At 31.4% G+C, this 21,779-nt stretch overlaps 1 protein-coding gene across 17 annotated transcripts in view; it reads right to left on the bottom strand.

Moving 5' to 3' along the window:
- Positions 1 to 15,405, bottom strand: part of LOC143257924 (zinc finger protein 438-like) — a 32,842-nt gene extending 17,437 nt beyond the window's left edge. For 4 of the 17 annotated variants that reach the window (XR_013032026.1, XR_013032024.1, XR_013032027.1 and 1 more), the window contains exon 1: positions 15,311 to 15,402. Coding sequence is in view for 10 of the 17 variants with exons in the window: in XM_076517000.1 (XP_076373115.1) it covers positions 7,292 to 7,548; positions 10,936 to 10,966 (288 nt within the window). In the remaining 7 variants the exon portion in view is untranslated. The other 13 variants (XM_076516993.1, XM_076517000.1, XR_013032022.1 and 10 more) reach the window with 12 other exon arrangements.
- Positions 15,406 to 21,779: the final 6,374 nt, after the last annotated feature.

Genomic DNA, 21,779 nt, shown 5'->3' with positions numbered 1-21,779 from the left:
AAATGTAGATTTTCCTTCCACTAACCCTAATATCTGTGTCATCTATTTGATATATCTGAGTAATAGCATTATCTTGTGTGATGTTTATCATTATATATTATATCTAAGCCATGCTAATATGTAAACCGTGTAATTGTTTTGAATATCTGAGTTGTTCCATCTGTAACAGGAATCATATCATCATAATTTGTTGAATGCTGTAAACATGCAAGAAATAAAACTGGTGTAGTTACATATATACAAATACATATTTTAATGATGGCAGTTTTTCTTGGCCTATTTCTTCTCAGCAGTTTTAACACGTGATGCACACACTTTTGTAGCAGCATACATGGCTGTATGGAGAAATGTAGGTACGTATTACACACCCTACAATAATCTACAAAATATACCTTCTTTTACAATAAGTGTATTAAACAGTACAGAAAATTACATTATATTATGACATCAATATTTACTAGTCAGAATAAAAAGTTTCTAGAATTAGCAACTGTCTGAAGACACTCCATTCTACAATGAAAACAGAGCTTCAAGCTCCCATTCTAAAAAAAATCACATATGAGCATTTCTCTACACAAGTATGTACTGTCTGTAGAACTTCATTACCTCTAAACAGCTATATTCGCTGATTAAAATCTTCAATCTCTCTTTCTGGTATTAAAATATTTTACAACAATACTAAAATAAAAAAGTAAATACATTTTTATTAACAGTCACTTAATTACAGTATTTTTGAAAACAATAAATGACACATTCATCAATTGACTTCACACTTAACCCTTAAAAAGGTAACTAAATACTGTGTATGTTGTGACCAATGGTGTTGTTGGATGCTAAAAATTATTCAGTCCTGTTGTATTTAGTGACCTACAATAATTATCTGCTGAGACACATCAGAAAAGTTTAAAAATGGTAGTGCATTTTAAAAGTTTTCTGAATATTTACTTTAAAGTATATTTACATTAAGAATATTTGTAGTTTTAACGATGGTAGTGCATGTTCTAAACACACATTGATCTCACTATAAAAAAAAAAATCAATTCTGCCCAAAGGTCAAGAACCTTTCAATCTACAGAACACATGCTGTAAACAGCTAGTGCACCACAGTGACTAAAGATACTAAGGACATTCCTTCTGTTACCATATAACTTACAGAACTCACAAAAAAAAAGGTTTATGTTACACTATTATATTAACATATAAATTAATAGATCAAAATTTCTCAAAGGTATTAGACATGATGACATAATTATGGTGATGAAAATAATTACTTATTACCACAGTTATATAATTATAACCCAGATGGAGAATTCTGAATAATAATTACTTGTCACCATAATTACCACAGTTATATAATTACAACCCAGGTGGAGAATTCTGAATAATAATTACTTGTCACCATAATTACCACAGTTATATAATTACAACCCAGGTGGAGAATTCTGAATAATAATTACTTGTCACCATAATTACCACAGTTATATAATTACAACCCAGGTGGAGAATTCTGAATAATAATTACTTGTCACCATAATTACCACAGTTATATAATTACAACCCAGGTGGAGAATTTTGAATAATAATTACTTGTCACCATAATTACCACAGTTATATAATTACAACCCAGGTGGAGAATTTTGAATAATAATTACTTGTCACCATAATTACCACAGTTATATAATTACAACCCAGGTAGAGAATTTTGAATAATAATTACTTGTCACCATAATTACCACAGCTATATAATTACAACCCAGGTAGAGAATTTTGAATAATAATTACTTGTCACCATAATTACCACAATTATATAATTACAACCCAGGTAGAGAATTTTGAATAATAATTACTTGTCACCATAATTACCACAGTTATATAATTACAACCCAGGTGGAGAATTTTGAATAATAATTACTTGTCACCATAATTACCAGTTATATAATTACAACCCAGGTGGAGAATTCTAAATAATAATTACTTGTCACCATAATTACCACAGTTATATAATTACAACCCAGGTAGAGAATTTTGAATAATAATTACTTGTCACCATAATTACCACAGTTATATAATTACAACCCAGGTGGAGAATTCTGAATAATAATTACTTGTCACCATAATTACCACAGTTATATAATTACAACCCAGATAAAGAATTCTGAATAATAATTACTTGTCACCATAATTACCACAGTTATATAATTACAACCCAGGTGGAGAATTCTGAATAATAATTACTTGTCACCATAATTACCACAGTTATATAATTACAACCCAGGTGGAGAATTTTAAATAATAATTACTTGTCACCATAATTACCACAGTTATATAATTACAACCCAGGTGGAGAATTTTGAATAATAATTACTTGTCACCATAATTACCACAGTTATATAATTACAACCCAGGTGGAGAATTCTGAATAATAATTACTTGTCACCATAATTACCACAGTTATATAATTACAACCCAGGTAGAGAATTCTGAATAATAATTACTTGTCACCATAATTACCACAGTTATATAATTACAACCCAGGTGGAGAATTTTGAATAATAATTACTTGTCACCATAATTACCACAGTTATATAATTACAACCCAGGTGGAGAATTTTGAATAATAATTACTTGTAACCATAATTACCACAGTTATATAATTACAACCCAGGTGGAGAATTCTGAATAATAATATCTTGTCACCATAATTACCACAGTTATATAATTACAACCCAGGTGGAGAATTCTAAATAATAATTACTTGTCACCATAATTACCACAGTTATATAATTACAACCCAGGTGGAGAATTTTGAATAATAATTACTTGTAACCATAATTACCACAGTTATATAATTACAACCCAGGTAGAGAATTCTGAATAATAATATCTTGTCACCATAATTACCACATTTATATAATTACAACCCAGGTGGAGAATTCTAAATAATAATTACTTGTCACCATAATTACCACAGTTATATAATTACAACCCAGGTGGAGAATTCTAAATAATAATTACTTGTCACCATAATTAACACAGTTATATAATTACAACCCAGGTGGAGAATTCTGAATAATAATTACTTGTCACCATAATTACCACAGTTATATAATTACAACCCAGGTGGAGTATTTTGAATAATAATTACTTGTCACCATAATTACCACAGTTATATAATTACAACCCAGGTGGAGAATTCTAAATAATAATTACTTGTCACCATAATTACCACAGTTATATAATTACAACCCAGGTGGAGAATTCTAAATAATAATTACTTGTCACCATAATTACCACAGTTATATAATTACAACCCAGGTGGAGAATTTTAAATAATAATTACTTGTCACCATAATTACCACAGTTATATAATTACAACCCAGGTGGAGAATTCTAAATAATAATTACTTGTCACCATAATTACCACAGTTATATAATTACAACCCAGGTGGAGAATTTTGAATAATAATTACTTGTCACTATAATTACAGTAGTTACAAAATTACAGTCTAGGTGAAGCAGTTTGAAGAATAATTACATTTAATACACTTTTACGTCACGCTTACCTCACATTTTTGTTCATTTTGTGTAGGAATGAAACTTACTTCATTTACTTGGCTTGGGATTACATACATATATTCTGACTTTGAAGATACAAAGTGTCCAAATGTTCCATCATCAAAACATTAATTTAGCAAAAGACCAAAACCTCATTCTCAAAGTTTATCATGACCTTGACTCAAAAATGAGTAAAGACAGGAACTAAAATACACTACAGTTTAATACATACAATATTTTCATGTGATACTTTAATATAACATCATGTTGTATTTCATGCTATGTTTTTTAAAACAGCTTTTATATCACCCACATATGATACTGATGGTTGACTCTAAAAATCCATAATGTCAAGCTGATTCTTTGGTCACAGAAGTAGACTTGGTCATATAGGATAACTTTCTACCTTGTGTATAGATTTATTTTATTTTGATGAAGAGAGTTCATTAGTATGCCTAAAGTATTCTTAATACCGAGTTTAAAGCTTATTCATGCATTGTTTCTACATTTAAATCAGCACACAAACAAGAGTTCACCAACTCTTTCCATAAGATCATAATATCCTTCTCTCTCTAGCTCCAATTTTAACATCTTACTTGTTTTACACCACAACAATCTGACTTATTTCTACTCCTTTCTCCCACAAAAAAAACTGACTGTAACACCTTGGTGTATCATTAAAATAGGTAAGTCTGTGTAAACTTCCAGAATGTTTAGTTTTTGTGCAAAGCTCCTTAATATTTTCTGTGCTAGCCATCCCTAATTTAGCAGTTATAGACTAGATGAAAAGTCAGCTAGCCAATATCACCCATCCTTAACTCTTGGGCTACTCTTTTACCACTGAGTTGTAGGAATGACCATCATATTTTAGTGTCCCCATGGCTGAACAGGAAACCCAACACATGCAGACTCAAGTGTCCTGACCACCAGGCAATGCCATGCCAAATCAAGAAGGAAGTAAAAAGTAAATTTTAATTATATATAGAAGTTTTGCAAATGATGGTTTTGAAAAGAAGGAAGAAACAAATAATCACAGTCTTCAAAATATCAATATACTCTTATTATTATTAGTAGTAGTAAATATATCCTGGCCTCCCATATGAATCTTGAAACAAACTGGGAACTATGTTCAAAGGAATCTAGTCAAACAGGGACAGTACAGGATAATGCTCATAAAAAGAGAGCAGATAGAGGGCTCATTATTTAAAAAAAAAAAACAAAACTTTTTGTAAGTAATAATGCTGAGTTACATTGTTACATCAAAACTATTCCATACATACAGGAGAAAAGTACTGGGATAATACTGTTTAATTTCTTAGAAAGCTTCTTATTTTAAAAGGCATAGTTTTGAAAAAAATTCAGATAGTTTTTACTTATCAAAATTAGAATGCATTGCTTCATCATTTGGGTACCCTCACCGTCAACAAATTTATGGGTGTGTAAACACAATAATAATTTACATTAATCCAGCTTAGGAGGTTTAGGTTAATACAGAATATATATATTAACCTAATAATATAAAATCATCTATACAATAAAAGTATAATATTGATACCTTAACATGACAAATACACATTACCTGCAAACACTGTCCCAGCTGTTTGTTGAACAATATAATATTAGTATAACCACATACAGCTGAACTTTCCATAATCTTCCTTAAAAACATCTTTCGGCCAGCTAAAGTAGTAACACAACTCTAACAGTGTAACTTTAGGGGAGCCGGACATCCAGATAAACAATTACAACATAATACTATTAAGTCATCATTTTGAACTACACAATTCTAAGACTTTATTCTGACACAATGGTCTCAAAGCAGATACCCCTTAACAACATACTCAGAAGTGTACAATCAAAAACACTGTGCAAACCACACATATCAAACCCATTATGCATGTAACCCAATACTACAGCACAACTTGCACCTGAACCTAATCTCTATATAACTTCATAAACCTTCACACTTATTCAAGGTATGATAATTATGTTTGTTTCATTATTCCTATAGATTTTATATTTCTAACCACAATTAGGTTGACCCAAAATAACATTTTTCCCACATCAAAATATCAACAGTTGCTGTTTTGGGACATTTGATTGGACTAAAATAAAATTTTTAATTTGTATACCTATACATGTTAATTCAGTACCTTCATTATAGATTTTAACTATTAAATTATGTATCTATATTTATTATCTTCATTATAGATTAACTTTTTTTTTCCCAAACAGTCAGGAATATTACCATTCAGTCTCCAAGAAAGTCCAAGAGTCCAGATTAACCATCTGGTAAAAGCACCAAAACAGTAATTAGAGTATTTTAAACTGTTGTAGTTTATACTCTAAGAACCAATATGAAAGAATCTTGTACTAATGTATTGATAAGAATAAATGTCAGTCTGTTTCCAGGTTTCCTGTACTATATCAGTTAACAACAGCCAACTATTAGCAACAACACTGAAGTAGTATTCACACTGCATGTTGGTCACGGAAAGCAGTGGTACGTTAACAGGCTTTTGTAATTGAGGGTGTTTATCTCTGATGTCAAGCAGCTCGAAACAGTTTATTAAATTGTGAATTTTCTGCCAGTTTCATTTGTTGGATGCAATTTGTCAAATTTAGATTTCAAGGCCTCTCACTAATTAAACACATTACATATAAACTTACAGTTCTCATTATATTTTGTATATACATTCTCCTTCAACATAGACAGGAGTCAGCTTTCAGCACACTAGTGGGTACTTCACTGTTAACGCTTTCAGCACACTAGTGGGTACTACACTATTAACGCTTTCAGCACACTAGTGGGTACTTCACTGTTAACGCTTTCAGCACACTAGTGGGTACTACACTGTTAACGCTTTCAGCACACTAGTGGGTACTTCACTGTTAACGCTTTCAGCACACTAGTGGGTACTTCACTGTTAACGCTTTCACCACACTAGTGGGTACTTCACTGTTAACGCTTTCACCACACTAGTGGGTACTTCACTGTTAACGCTTTCACCACACTAGTGGGTACTTCACTGTTAACGCTTTCACCACACTAGTGGGTACTTCACTGTTAACGCTTTCACCACACTAGTGGGTACTTCACTGTTAACGCTTTCACCACACTAGTGGGTATTTCACTGTTAACAGCTTCTTTTACAATCTTTATAAACATTTCCTGTCCTAAACTTAATTTACACATAATTATACAAAACAATGCTGTAAGAATTTATAGGTTTCATTGTTTTCATAAAACAAATTTCAATTTTTAGAAGCTGTTTAGCTTCATCTCACAGAATATTAGGAACTGTTAAAATCTAGCAGTGAAAGCAAACAAAGTAACATGTCAACCATACTATATTCATTTCACTTAAGCTACAATTTTATATACGTCATCCTTGCAAATCTTCCATTTTTAGTAATCCAGTATCAGCTCTGTCAACTTAAACAACTTCATGTTGTGTTTGTCATGGAAACCATGAATTACAGAAAGAATTATCTTTAATTTCATCATTCAAGTTCTTAGAAACAATGTATCTGACAGTTAAAATTTAAATTTTTAGTCCTATAAAATATTAACTGATATAAAAAAAACGACTGGCTTAGAAGTATAAAACATACACACAATGGCAAGAAAAATTAACTTCAGATTTTAAAATCAACATATATACAACTAAATTAGCAATAATAATAACATAATTAATAATCTATTATATATACACTTTTCAAGTTCATCAAACATTTATGGATTCTGGCAATGAAATTTCACGTGTCGTCGTAAAGTCCTCTTCCACATGAAGAACTTCGAACACACGTGGCAGTAGAAATGCATCCTAACACGTGAATGATTGTTTTTGTGACGTTTCATGTCACTTCTTCTGGTGAAAGTTTTATTACATACTTCGCACGTAAACGTGGCAGTTTGAAAACTACGAGATGCACTACAGTCAAGAAACACTCCAACAGGAAGGCTTTGTATTCTAAAATCTGAGCACATTTCTATAGCCAAGAAAAAAAGAAAACAGAGTTGTAGTTAAGTTTTACAATGACCTTTTTATTATTGTTATATTTATATAAAAATAAAATGAAAGATACTTTGTCAAGTCAAACTTCCTAACATATACAATTTCTTCTGGTTGTTTAAATTCATCCTGCATAAAATGTGTTAATATTGACCTAATTACCAATGTGATTCATCATTCAACTTAATAAATAGAAATGTTATTTATCATTAGCTTCAACTAATGCTATATTGAATTTTCATACCTCATCTCAGTCAGTGATATTGCTACATTCTACAACTTTTAAAATAGGGTGGTATGATATTGAGATTACATTTTAAGATAGTGTGGTATGAGATTACATTTTAAGATAGTGTGGTATGAGATTACATTTTAAGATAGTGTGGTATGAGATTGAGAGTACATTTTAAGATAGTGTGGTATGAGATCACATTTTAAGATAGTGTGGTATGAGATGACATTTTAAGATAGTGTGGTATGAGACATCTGAAAAAGTCTTAATTCAAAAAAAAAACCTTATGACAAATTTAAAAAATAAGATTGTACAATTTACATTGAGATTACATTTTTCCATGACAATCTTTAACAAATATATAAATTATCTTCTGTTTAACTATGATTCTATTTTCCTTGTATTTGGAGAATGCATTATAACACAAAATAATTAATTCTTGTACAAATGCTGCACATTTACCTCAACAATACAAGTTATATTACATCAGTTTCTGAACTGAATGATGGAGTGTATATTGTCCTTCATGTACACTCAAAGAAACAAATCTAAAGACCACTTTCCAACTCATGAAGAGCTGAACTTTGTAAAGGTATAAAACAAAGGTGCTAAAGAATTACTTTTAATTAAGTTATAATAACTGAAAAAAGACCACAAAGAAATACATAACATATTCCTAAAAAATATTGTATTCAGTGAAACAAAACCTGTCAGTACAAATTAGTTATAATAAAAAAGTTTTAGTATGTTGACATCTGTCAGGTGAAACCACTGGTATTTATATAGTCACCAATTATAACAATATCACAGTTACTCTTAAAACACCTTAGTACAACACTTCATCTTGGTGTCATTTCCTGCCAAGTATTACTGTGGCTGAATATCTTACGTATTATGGACATTGTTTATAGTTTTGATGATTTTAACTCAAACTTTCTCTCCATTAGCTACATCATTCTGACTACAATTAGTTATGAATATATGGAATATTAAACTCAAGAGCAAGATGTACATTTTTCTCAGTTAACACAGAAAGTAAAAAACAGTCAAAATTCAAGTAATACTGTATGTCTGGTGCCAGCTTTCTCCAGGTTTGGAAGCATTGCTGTCAAGAGGTGCATATCATCAGTATTTTAGATACAGTGATTGGGTGGCTATAGTCTCACCCCAGCCCCCTTTTAGTTCCAGCCACGATGTTACAGTACTTTCAAAAAGTGGTTTGGTTTGTTTTGAATTTCACACAAAGCTACTTGAGGGCTATCTGCCCTAGCCCTCCCTAATTTAGTAAAGCCTAGAGGGAAGGCAGCTAGTCATCACCACCCACTGCCAACTCTTGGATTACTCTTTTACCAACAAATAGTGGGATTGACCATTACATTATAATGCCCCATGGCTGAAAGGGCATGTTTTGTGCGATGGAGAAGTGAACCTGCAACCTTCGGATTATGAGTCAAGTGCCTTAACCATCTGGCCATTTAATAATTGAATCAAGAGTACTGAAAATCTTACTACAATTTCTTATCAGCACCCAGTAAAAGATTACTTTCAGTATCTTAAAGTGTAAGTTAATCAAGACATGTACAGCAGTAAATATATGACTAAATATAGCCAATAATTTTCTTTGTTGTAATATGTGGAAAAAACTTGTTACAAAACACAACATTCTAGTAAACACCAACTTTATTCAAAAACTAGGTACTAAACTAAAGTCCATACTATGTAAAAACTACACTCACAAACACAACACCAACATTATTTATAAAATACATCAACTACCACAACTTCTATATTGGAGAAACAAGCACAAAAATGTAAACCAGATTCAAAGAACAAAAAACCTTCATACATTTTTGAACACTGGAAATCAAAAACACTATAGAAAACACCCAAATATCAAGTAGGAAAACAAATTTAGATTTTAACTATTAAATTGTGTATCTATAAATGTTGATTATCTTCATTATTTATTTTAACTATTAAATTGTGTATCTATACATGTTGAATATCGAGAAAGTAGATCTCTCTTTCCCTCTTATTTATTATCTTTAATAAATCTTTTCATGAATACATTTTATCAAAAAAAACAAAAAAACAATGAATAGCTTACATTTTTAACATAAATCATAATGTTAAAAAATACATTATTATCACGCATGTCTTTGTTAATACAAAACAAAAGGTTAAAAATACATACCCAACAAGTATGCCTTACATTCTTAACACAAAACTTGCATTTAAATTTGATAGCCTAGATCTGTAAATGTGAAGCACAACATTTAATTAGAATGATTTTTTGAAGATAGTGGAGTGACTTCAAGTGATTGAATGACATTTTCTCTTGCTGCTCATTGCTATATCACGTGCAGGCCATTTTATCTTATAACAGTCCTCATAGTTACAAGGAAGTTATGTAAGCTTATATTTGGTATGACTATTCAATACATGTTTTATACATCAGACTTAGTTTGTACTCTCTCATGAGAAATCTCAAACACTAAGAAGTTGTTAGAGGGACCTTGATACCCGTATCATTTTTATTAAACCTTTACTGATCAGTAATTAAAGGTAAACCCCTCGTCTACAAGTAAGAATATAGTACATTAAACTAGCAATACTCATGACATTCAACATCATGCACAGAGAACAGAAATGAAACCCAACAACATGAGATTTTAGTAAGTCAATATTTTACCACTTACTCTCAAAGAATAGCTCTTACATTAACAGGTCTGTTCTGATTACACTAGTTATATTCATTAGTGGGTTGAGTTTTTGATTCTGATCTATGTTGATAGATTGCTTTGATCACAAATTATGTTAATTGATGACATGTGAAAAATGTTAGACTAAGCAGGCCTTAAACTGTCCATCACTAGAAGTATTCAAATTGAATAGTGACAAAAAAGTTCCCATGAATAATTCCATAAACAAAGCAACAAAAACTTTAAAATAAATGTAACATTTTCATTTTAAAATAATTTATACCAATTTATTTCTCAATTATTTTCTTCAGGTGATGGATGAAGGACTTAACATAAAAAAATACAAATTCTATAGTGCAATAGATTAATACAAACAGAAATAAAATATTACTGAAAATATCAAAGTCCATACAATAAAAAAGTGACTTACCTGGAGAAACATAAGAACATATAGACACCATTCTATTACATTAATACACTAACTGAAACTGTCCAATTTTTCAGGTTCTGTAACTGCTTATCTCCAACAGTCAGAAACTTCAATAAGTGAGCTAAAATATGCAATACTTTCAAAAATTTATAAATATATACCCAAACATTTTTCACTTATCAATTTGTTAACAATAACCTCAATGCCAGAGAATGTGATGTGCAACCTAGTGAGTATCCAGGTTATACAGAATATTAAAATATAATCTCTTCTGAGCCACAATGTTTTTACATAAGTTTACAGTGGCAAATGAACTAAAATATCTCCCTTCAATAACATAATTCAACAATACACAACAGTACACAATATCAAAACAGTACATAATACACAACAGTACACAATACACAACACTCCATACTGACAGACTAGATCATCAGCTCATTTAGAGTCAAGAGAAGTTGTAAAGGAGCTGAGCAATCAGTGAAAGCTGATAATCGATTAATTACGTGATTCATTAATCAATTATAATCACGAGACTTGGATACGTAACTGACAAAAAGTAATAGTTGGAAAAACTAATTCTAATTAGTCACATATTTTTGTAGGTCATGATACGAGTTGATTAACCTGAAAACCCTTGAATTAATCGAAAGTAATAATTACTTGGTTAGTTGAAATAATTAAACAAAAGTAATAATAATAATGCACTCATTACAATCAGTTGATTATTTTCAAGACACTCAACTTAATCAATAACTTGGTTAATCAATTACTTTGCTGATGTGACTCACATCATAAGAACATACACAATACACAACACTCCATACTGACAGACTAGATCATCAGCTATGGTAATAAGAAACCACTTGGTTTTTCCAAGGGTATCATTACACATCCAATACAATGCAGAAAGCTAACCTGCTATGAAAATTACTAAGTTTTAAAAGGCAGCTTGATGAAGTAAGGAAAAACTTTACTATAAACGTACGATGTTCTGACAAAATTTTATCATTCTCAGCTGTCACATTTTCAATAATGACTACTTGTATTTTCTTTCTATTCTGTAATATACTTAATCCACAGGAAATTTTCAGACACTAAAGCCACTCTTTTTGTCTTGAGCCAATTAACTTTATTTTGCCACCTACTGGGTCATGGAAATTAGATGTATCGAACCAAATGTTCACTATTTAAGAAGCCACGAAAAAGTTCACTTTTACAAATTTTCAGTGAAACCAGTAACCTTTGTGTTGCTAAGTGGAGTGCTAGATCTCTGATTCATTTTACTCATGTTAATGATAGAGAGAGAAATATTCAGTACTTCTTGAAGATACTACAGAATGATTTTGCATCAGTTGGACAAATAAAGGTCTTTTAAGAATACTAAGTGCAATGTAATCTGGGATTTATAGGAATCCCACAGGTAATACAGATGGGATCTAACTCAATAGTGTGACAGATAACAAATATCTTGACATAGTTGTGAATAAGTCACTGAAGCAGTGTTCTTTCACTAATAGCAACACTAACAGAAATTTTAGGTATTTTCACAAACATTATATGTCAAAAGTATAGCTGAGTGATTAATAAGTTAGTGTCACATAAGGTAATCAAATGATTTAAATTACTGTTTCTCATTATTAGAGCTTTCAATTATTCAAATTTCTCAAGTAATCAAAATGTTGACATTATGATTTTGCATCATTACTTTCAATTAATCCAAGTTTAGATTAATTGACTAGCATCATGGCTAATGAAAATAATTAACTAGACAAAAGTGATCTTTCTGATTATTCAAGAATTGGGGGAGGATAATCGATTAGTTACATTTTACTGATTAATCACGACCAATAATTAATTGTTTAGCAAGTTTCACCAATAACCCTACGCTACAGAAATCACTAGCTATGCCTAAATTGGAATACTATATACAGTTTTGTTCTCTTTATCTAAGAATGATACTGCCTTGTGGGAAGGTTCTCAGAAAGGCTACAAGCATGATTCCTAGGGTGGAAGGTGAGGATTAATTTATCTTATTAAAATTTACAAGATATTTTTTGTGGAATCAATAGGATAAAGGGTTCCCATTTTTTGTATTAAACTGTAAGACTAATAAGGTAAAATGCAAGTTTAAGATTTGGAAAAAGTTCAAATTGAAACAGTTTTATTTTTCAATGTGTTTGACTTGTCAAATGAACTGCCACAAGGAATAATGGAATTTTTGCAGGAACTTTAAGAGGAAAATAATTACTCCCTGACACATAAAGATGGGCTTCAATTTTTACTTTCTCAAGTGTAGATGTGCAAGGACCACATGATCCCTTGTTGTTTGTATGTTATACTTCCCATAAGCCAACCTAATTCTATATAGGTAGGATTATTCATATTATAAAGAACATTCATTGCCTTCAGTGATGAGGTAAAAACATACAACATCCATCAAGTACTCCATGTATGGTCAAGTACATTCTTCAGTCCTCAAAATAAAACGTACAGACTTCTCAACAAGTTCAACGGTAAAACAGAAGCTACTTGTCTTTGGTTCCGAATTAATTTATGATACCCAGTTTTTAAGTTATTTTTGTTTCCATTCGTTGCTTGTCTTTATTTGGGAGAATTATTTAAGCTGATATACTGCTTAAGAAATCACTAATATATAACTGGTCAATATTTCCAAAAAAGTGTGTGCAGTTGCTAATAAGTTTATTAAACTTCATAACTTCCTCAAGTTTAGGAAAATAGAGATAACAAACAGCAATAGTTTTTATATAAAGCAGACTGGGTGATTAGTGGAATCTGATAACTATTTAATTGTTTAGCTCATTAATGGTCTAAATTAAAAAAACTCAAGTATTCTCATGTAGGACTGGAGTTAGCTGGAAGAATCAGAAACATTAACTTTTACTGATTATTAAATGATGATCACATGTAGTGGATTATATCTATCAATTAAGGTAGTCACTTAGCTCCATTATAATATTTACATGCACATTAATAAGTCACTTGGTCTAAGTAGCAAATACCTTGTGCATTTATAATGATACTATTATAGTTTTTTTTATTAATTACATTTAAACTAATTACTGAGAATTCTGTTTTGGTTTATATGGATTAATGTTTATGATAAATAAAACTTTATGCTTACCATACCTTAATGTGATATTACTGGAAATACTGTTAACAATTTTATTATCCAACTGATGGTTTAGAGCAATCTAATTGTTATATTTCAAGCCCTAGCTTTAATTCTCAAATCTCTGGTGTATAATTTTACAACATTCATTATTTTAAGCAAGATTATTGTACTGGATCACCTTCACTGAGTTCACTTTTCTTTTATCTGATTTTTGATTATAAATTTTTAATAACGTATGGTAGTATTGAGAACGGAAATAAAACATTTGTAATTGTAAAAATAGTATTACTATTATTAACACTAACAGTTAATTATTTCTTACAGAATGCTTCAGTTTATTAAACCATTTCTTTTATTTATGGAAACTTGTGTAAATAAAATTATATTACAAAGTCCTGCTCTGTTCATTATAGAACACTGGATATTTCTATAGTACATTTCTGATGAGATGGTTATGTGAATGAGAAATCTTACTGTGATTATTTTATGTTGCATAAAAATAATGACAATCTGGTTTTATATGTAATTACAAGTTCCCACATTTTGTTCATGATCTAAATATTACACTGGATAATTTTTTTTTCTTTTCACACAATATAGTTATTCTCATGATTTTTTCCCTTTACTATTACGTTTCTGTCATGATGCCTATTGTTTATCACACATATCAATCGAGTAACTTATCTTAAATACATTAATGCAAATAAATGATATACTAACATAAATAATATGATTAGTCTTCCTCTTAAGTCCAAGCCAAAATATAATTAAATATCGAGTCTTACCGACTTATTTTTGGGTTATGTTTAAGCTAAATAAACTATCTCAAACTCGGTCATAAAACAAATATCTCAAAAAAAAATTAAACACTGCAATCATCGTGTGTATACATGAAATCGTTCTTTGAAAGTGTTTTTGTTTTATAATTCTTACCTAGACCTCAATTTCGGTACGCTACTTACTTACCCATGTTTTTGAATATTTAGTTTTATCTACCTAGACTTCAGCGACGAAAAAAAACTTCAAATTTCTATTATTCATAGTTACAAACCGATACAGTGACACTAAGTTAAAAGCGACTGTGACCGGGCTTAGTCAGGCTACATCATGTTTCTGTCCGTTTTAACACTAACAGTGCAATGTGCAAACTAGTTTATAAAATAAATAACTGTTTTTAAAATAACTTTATCTAAAAGGTGTTTTTATTTCTGTTTGACAAAGCTATATAAATAAAAATACCGTTTAATATGCCAACTGAACACAATCCACTCACACACTACTTTCACCGTATTGTATAATAACCCAAGTTAAGCCTCAAAATACATACAGGAACGCGGTATCTAGCATATGACGTATACATATATGAAGCAATTTATTGTCGTTAGGTGGTCATAATTGCTTCTATTAACATCATTATTAATATTTCAGTACAACGTGTAAACAAATTTGGCCATAACTGATTATAACATGACAAGATGAAAAGGGTATTACATTTTAAATAAGTTATTTTGTGGCTGATTGTAACTGCACTGACATAATACATATGTTTTCAATTTCCTTATGTTCTGTTTTCTTTCTTTCTTCATCAGATAGTCACCAATCGGCAGTACCCATAACGACATCTCTTAACTGAATAGTGAGACTGACTTCTACTATTATATCATCCTGGCGATTCATGACTATTCAACTTATGCTACAGAATGCCCTTTAAAACTAGTATTACTGTAATTTCTCTCCTACTGCTGTACACCAGATATAAAAATTTGATTTCATGCTGTTTAAGTTTTAATTCAAAAATTCAACTTTGTCTTGTTTTACCCTGATTCCTTTTTACGAATTTTAAAACTTTTACCCTACTTTAAACATTTTGCCAGATGTTTAGCGCAGATAGCCTCGTTCGTTGCTTTGCGCCATAAAACGCCATATCCACCCACTCATCCATTATTATAACACACACAGAGCTCTTAAGTACGAAGCGATTTGATAGCACTATGTTTCGAATTCGAGGCCTATGGATCCCCAGCCATTTTCAAATCTTCAAGTTCAGCATTATCCTTCAAATATGTGAGATTTTCCCCAAATTACAACTTGGTACAAAATGTACCCTAAGGTAACTTCAAGTGAACAGAGATAATTAAATGGAGTAAGTGCCCTGTTAGGTAAAACGTAAAAGCTATTTACTGTCAGATATATCAAACATAGCATTCATAGTTACAACGTTTCACCAAGTTAATCTGAGTTCATACTTCGTAATCGTTGTACTTGATGATGGTTGGTTAACCTGATGAAATGCTCTAACCATAACTATTATGTTCCGTATATCCGATAATAAACAAGTTTTAATTTCGCCAGAACATGTTTTTATTTCCATCTACCTCAGTTGGAACACTCATTATATTGATCCAGATATGTGTAAAATCACTATGTTACACTTATTTTTTGTATGCCATAAATCTATAGCTATAGGCTTTAAGTTCACATGAGTAGGGATGAAGATAAGGCAGCTAAAAATATACCCGAATTGTAATCCTTGTCAAATCAAAAACTTATTGCAATGCAAAGTGCTTAAGCTATGAGCTGTTTTAGACCTTAAAAAAGTAATTAAATCCATGTTTGACTGTAGCTGCTTTTTCTTAACATTCCCTTTAGTTAGTCCTTTGTGTACTTCGAATTTGATGAGTTTTACTGCAGAATAAAAAGTATTTTTGGAAACGAATCGTGGCAACCAAAGAATAGATCTGAAATTCTATTTTTATACACCTGTAACTTGAAACCCGTAAATGAATAATAAAGAGAAGAGTGAATAAAAATAGCTGGAAAATTTCTTATTTCTTATCACCTATTAAAAGTTTCTATGTCAGTATTGATGTTGAATGTGCTGCATTTATATTTATTATAACTTTCTTTCAAATGTGATTTAAAAATATACAAGGAGCTATACTTTATGATTTATTTCAGGTCCTCTGAAAAGCTAATTATTTCAGGTAAGCTAAAATAAGTTTCTGAAAATAAGGTATTGATATTTGGTTACTTTAGATACTGTTTGCCAGTTTTATATGAATTATAATCGTTGGAGTATAATTTTCTTTTAATTATTATCACTCAAGTCAAGTTATATATTACCAAATGTTTATCTAGAAAATTGCAATTGGACTCGATTATCTCTATTTCTAGACCTGGCATGGCCATGCGTGTTAAGGTGTTCGACTTGTAATCCTTGGGTTCGAATCCCGGTCGCACCAAACATGCTCGCCCTTTCAGTCGTGAGGGCGTTGTAAATGGTTGTAATAATAAAATCTCAAATACAAAAGAAAATTCAGAAGAAAAACAGGGTGTGGCTACTTGTATTTCCAATGAAAGTTAATTTCTTAGCAAGTATAAGCTTGTGCTTTGAGTTCGGTAGAAAAACTTGAAAATAATTGGTATGTGCATTGATTACTCTTGCTGGCCAGAACTTAGTTTAAACTTTTTTATTTTTATGTAAATTATACTAATTCAGTTTTACAAAATGACAAAATATCAGTTATATTTTTGAGATAAATAGGGTTATAAATGTTATTTGTACTGAAATTTTGAAATTTGGTATACAAATGTGCACTTGTGATAGTTGGTGGCTCAACACAGCCCCATGTAAAGATATAATATGTATAATGGAATTTACATCTACAAGGTTTATTTTTTAGGAAAATGAGATAACATGAACAGAAAAAAATTATGATTTGAGTTGATACTTTCACAGTTAATGTAATCAGAGAAACACGACTTTTTAACACCTAGATGCTTAAATGTTAAACAGAGAGTGTGTATTGTAAGATAATGGTGGTTATACTGTGTTAGACCTATAAAGAATTGATGTGGTAACCTGTGTACAATAATATTGGAAAGGGAATGGGCAGTTAAAGCATTAATATGTCAGAGCACCATCTGAGAGAGTTGTTATCGTCGTATTTGATTCTCTACCTCAGAGCAAAAGTAGGAATAAACGTGTCTTGATTATGTTAGACCATTTCATCAAATGGACAGAATCAAATGTTAATCCTAATAAGAGAGTTAGAATATTTTTCAAAATGTGGGATACCTGTGGAAATTCACTTAGATTAGGGATGACTTTTATCCAGCCCTCTTTGTGAAGATGTGTCAGATTCCCAAAACTAAGAATACCAGGTCAACAACTCTTCATTCTTCTTCTAGCAACACGATGATGAAATGCCATATCTTTTTGAATTAACTGGTCATTTATGTAGTTTGAACACATATCTTGTTGAATTAACTGGTCATCTATGTAGTTTGAACACATATCTTGTTGAATTAACTGGTCATTTGTGTAGTTTGAACATTAGAAAATGTGGAACTAAGAAAAATCGATCTTACTCATGAGTAACTGATCAGTTATAAATGAAGTTACGAGCAACACACGAATATTACTGATATTTGAAAATAATTCAAAGTAACACTGGATATTTTAGAGTCTCACTCAAAGGACAATCACTCAGTAGTGTCTGATACAGAGTATGCAGTGATAGTAAAGAACACCATTGATACAATGAAAGATTTATAGGCTGGTGGTAAGATGAAAAATGTATCACGTAAATGCTGACAAGAATGAATTTCATTTTCGTACCAAGGTATAACTGTACAATGTGTCTTAAAACAAAGAACTTTATCCAAAGTATAGTATATTATAGTCAAAATAATTATGAGATTTATAGAATCTTGAAAGATAGATGATCCAAACGAAAGATCATCCACTGCGATCTTTGGAAATATGTTACTGTGAAAAAAGTTAACTGGTTAATTCCAAATAATACTTTTTGATAGGTAAAACAACTAGCTGAAGACCAAGAGGTTCCCTTTGAAACAACTTCCAGATGATGAAACCAACAATGGTTTCAACAGGCAATAGGAAGATACCTCTCTCCCACTGTACCACAAGAAGAAACTACCAAACCTGTTTGTTTGGTTTTTATGTGTAGATCTTTAGTCAACAAACCAAATAACAGTTGAAGTCTCTACCTTATCTTTCCTTCACTGAAAATTTTGATGACAGGGTAACCTAGGGGCAGTAAATGAATAAAGAAAGATTTTACTTTGTTAATCAAAATTTGATTCACGTGTTCAAACAATTCACTAATTAATTGTAATATCTATATTTATTAATATTAATGTTTTTAATCGCCTGTTTGTTTTGAATTCTCGCGCAAAGCTACACAAGGGCTATCTGCTCTAACCGTTCCTAATTTAGCAGTGTAAGACTAGAGGGAAGGCAGCTTGTCATCATCACCCACCGTCAACTCTTGGGCTACTCTTTTACCAACGAATAGTGGGATTGACCGTCACACTATAAGCCATTACGATTGAGAGGGCATATTTGGTGTGACGGGGATTCGAGCCCACGACCATCAGATTCCTAGTCGAGCGCCCTAATCATCTGGCAATATCAGGCCACAAATAATGGAAGCAACTCCTAAAATAACCTTTCACTAATCATGAATTTACATAACTTCCATTCAGGGAAAGGGTGAGTACCTGATAAATAAAGTGGTTTCATTGTGAAATTAGGTCTATTGTTAGTTAAATGAAACTTGTAGAAGTTGTGCTTTACAACTGGCAGTCTGAGAAATACAATGCCTTTGTTATCATTTTGTGAATAGATCCTTGTATTATTTCAAAAATAACCTGCACAACAATAGAAACCACTTATAAGAAATGAATAGTTCATCTGATTGTTTTTTTTATATTTAAAGGCGATCTTTTGGAATTCATCGACATTTCTCTATTAAATTTCATGTAGTTTAAGACATTCTTACGTGCCATAACAATTGTCAGTGGCTCATGTATTGTAACTTTCAGCCAGCTTCAGATAGTTTCTAGTAAGATGGAGAAGTAGTGAGAACAAATGTTAAATAACAAAAGTACACAACAAACAGTAAATTGAACAAACTTGAAAATAACGCGTATTTTAATTTGTGGATAGAAAATTTAAGCTGGAAACAACTAAGAATAGCAGTTAAGTAGGCTTGACTTGTTAAATAGTATACATACATGGATAGAACTAAGTAGGCTGACCTTCTTATTAGATATGAAACATGTATGAATCAAAGATAAGTAGGCTTGACTTGTTAAATAGTATACATACATGGATAGAACTAAGTAGGCTGACCTTCTTATTAGATATGAAACATATATGAATCAAAGATAAGTAGGCTTGACTTGTTAAATAGTATACATACATGTATAGAACTAAGTAGGCTGACCTTCTTATTAGATAGGAAACATGTATGAATCAAAGAGAAGTAGCCTTGACTTGTTAAATAGGATACATACATGTATAGAACTAAGTAGGCTGACCTTCTTATTAAGTAGGAAACATGTATGAATTAAAGATAAGTAGTCTTGACTTTTTGTCGAGCAAGGAACAAATAAGAATAAAAGTTATCTCCTCCTTTTTGTCCAAGATTGACCTCAAAAATAGAATGTGTTGTGTGTGTATGCGTGGGGGGGAAGAACCCCTTACTTTTGTGATCTAAAAAAATAAGTTTTTATAGTTGTTAGTGCGTTTGCATGCCAGTTGTGATTTGTAGAATCTGTGTTGGTTTTTGATCTCATAAACTAAAACCCACCCATTCAAGCATTCTGCTTGCGGGTTTGTTTTATTTCAAATGTTGGATTAGAATTACAATCAAAATAGTAACCTTTCTGCTATTTTGTTTGTTTGTTTTTAAATTTCGCGCAAAGCTGCACGAGAGCTATCTACGCTATCCCTCTATAGTTTAGCAGTGTAAAACTAGAGGGAAGGCAGCTAGTCATCACCATCCACCGCCAACTCTTTTACTAACGAATAGTGGAATTAACACGGTTAATAACGCCCCAAGACTGAAAGGGCAAGCATGTTGGTGTGACGGGGATTAGACCCTCATGTTACGAGTCGAGTGATTACTTGGTTATGCCGGGCCTTGCTGCTATTTTACACATTACTTATTAATTATAGTATCCTAATTTTGCTAAGGTCCTTTCAGTAAAATTTCAATGTTTACTACTTTTATCTCAAACAGTATTTATCAATTAATTTAACCACGTCTAATTCTTTGAACTTCTGTATTAGGTGCTGTAATTCTGACATACCTTATATAATCTTTCCTGTTTGTTACAAAAAGACAAAATCCTATAAGGCGAGTGTTTTCGACAGGTAAAGCTTACTGACTTCTTGAAGTTCAACTTTTGTTACTCACCTCTTTCGTGACCCGACGTGGCCAGGCGGTTAGGGTGCTGAACTTGTAATCCTAGGGTCCCGGGTTCGAATCTCCCGTCACACCAATCATGCTCATCTTTTCAGCCGTGGGGGTGTTATAATGTGACGATCAGTCCCACTATTCGTTGGTAAGAGAGTAGCCAAGAGTTGGTGGTAGGTGGTGATGACTAGCTGCTTCCTCTCTAGTCTTACATTGCTAAATTAGGGACGGCGAGCGCAGGAAGCCGTCATGTAGCTTTGTGCAAATTTCAAAAAACAAACAAACACATTTTTCGTACTTTCATTCATAATAATTATTTAATAAAATTGTTTAGGCACTGTGGATGTTTTTGCATGTTTTTGGGAATCTCTTGCAAAGCACTGAGTTTAACGATTTTTAGTACTTATGTGAAAGGGAATAAATTGCACACGAAATGTTTTAAATAAAACTTATGTTAAACTTGTAGCCAGGGGGGGGTC

This window comes from Tachypleus tridentatus, chromosome 7 (assembly GCF_004210375.1).
Source record: "Tachypleus tridentatus isolate NWPU-2018 chromosome 7, ASM421037v1, whole genome shotgun sequence".
NCBI lineage: Eukaryota > Metazoa > Arthropoda > Merostomata > Xiphosura > Limulidae > Tachypleus > Tachypleus tridentatus.
This window is presented reverse-complemented; position numbering and strand designations above follow the sequence as displayed.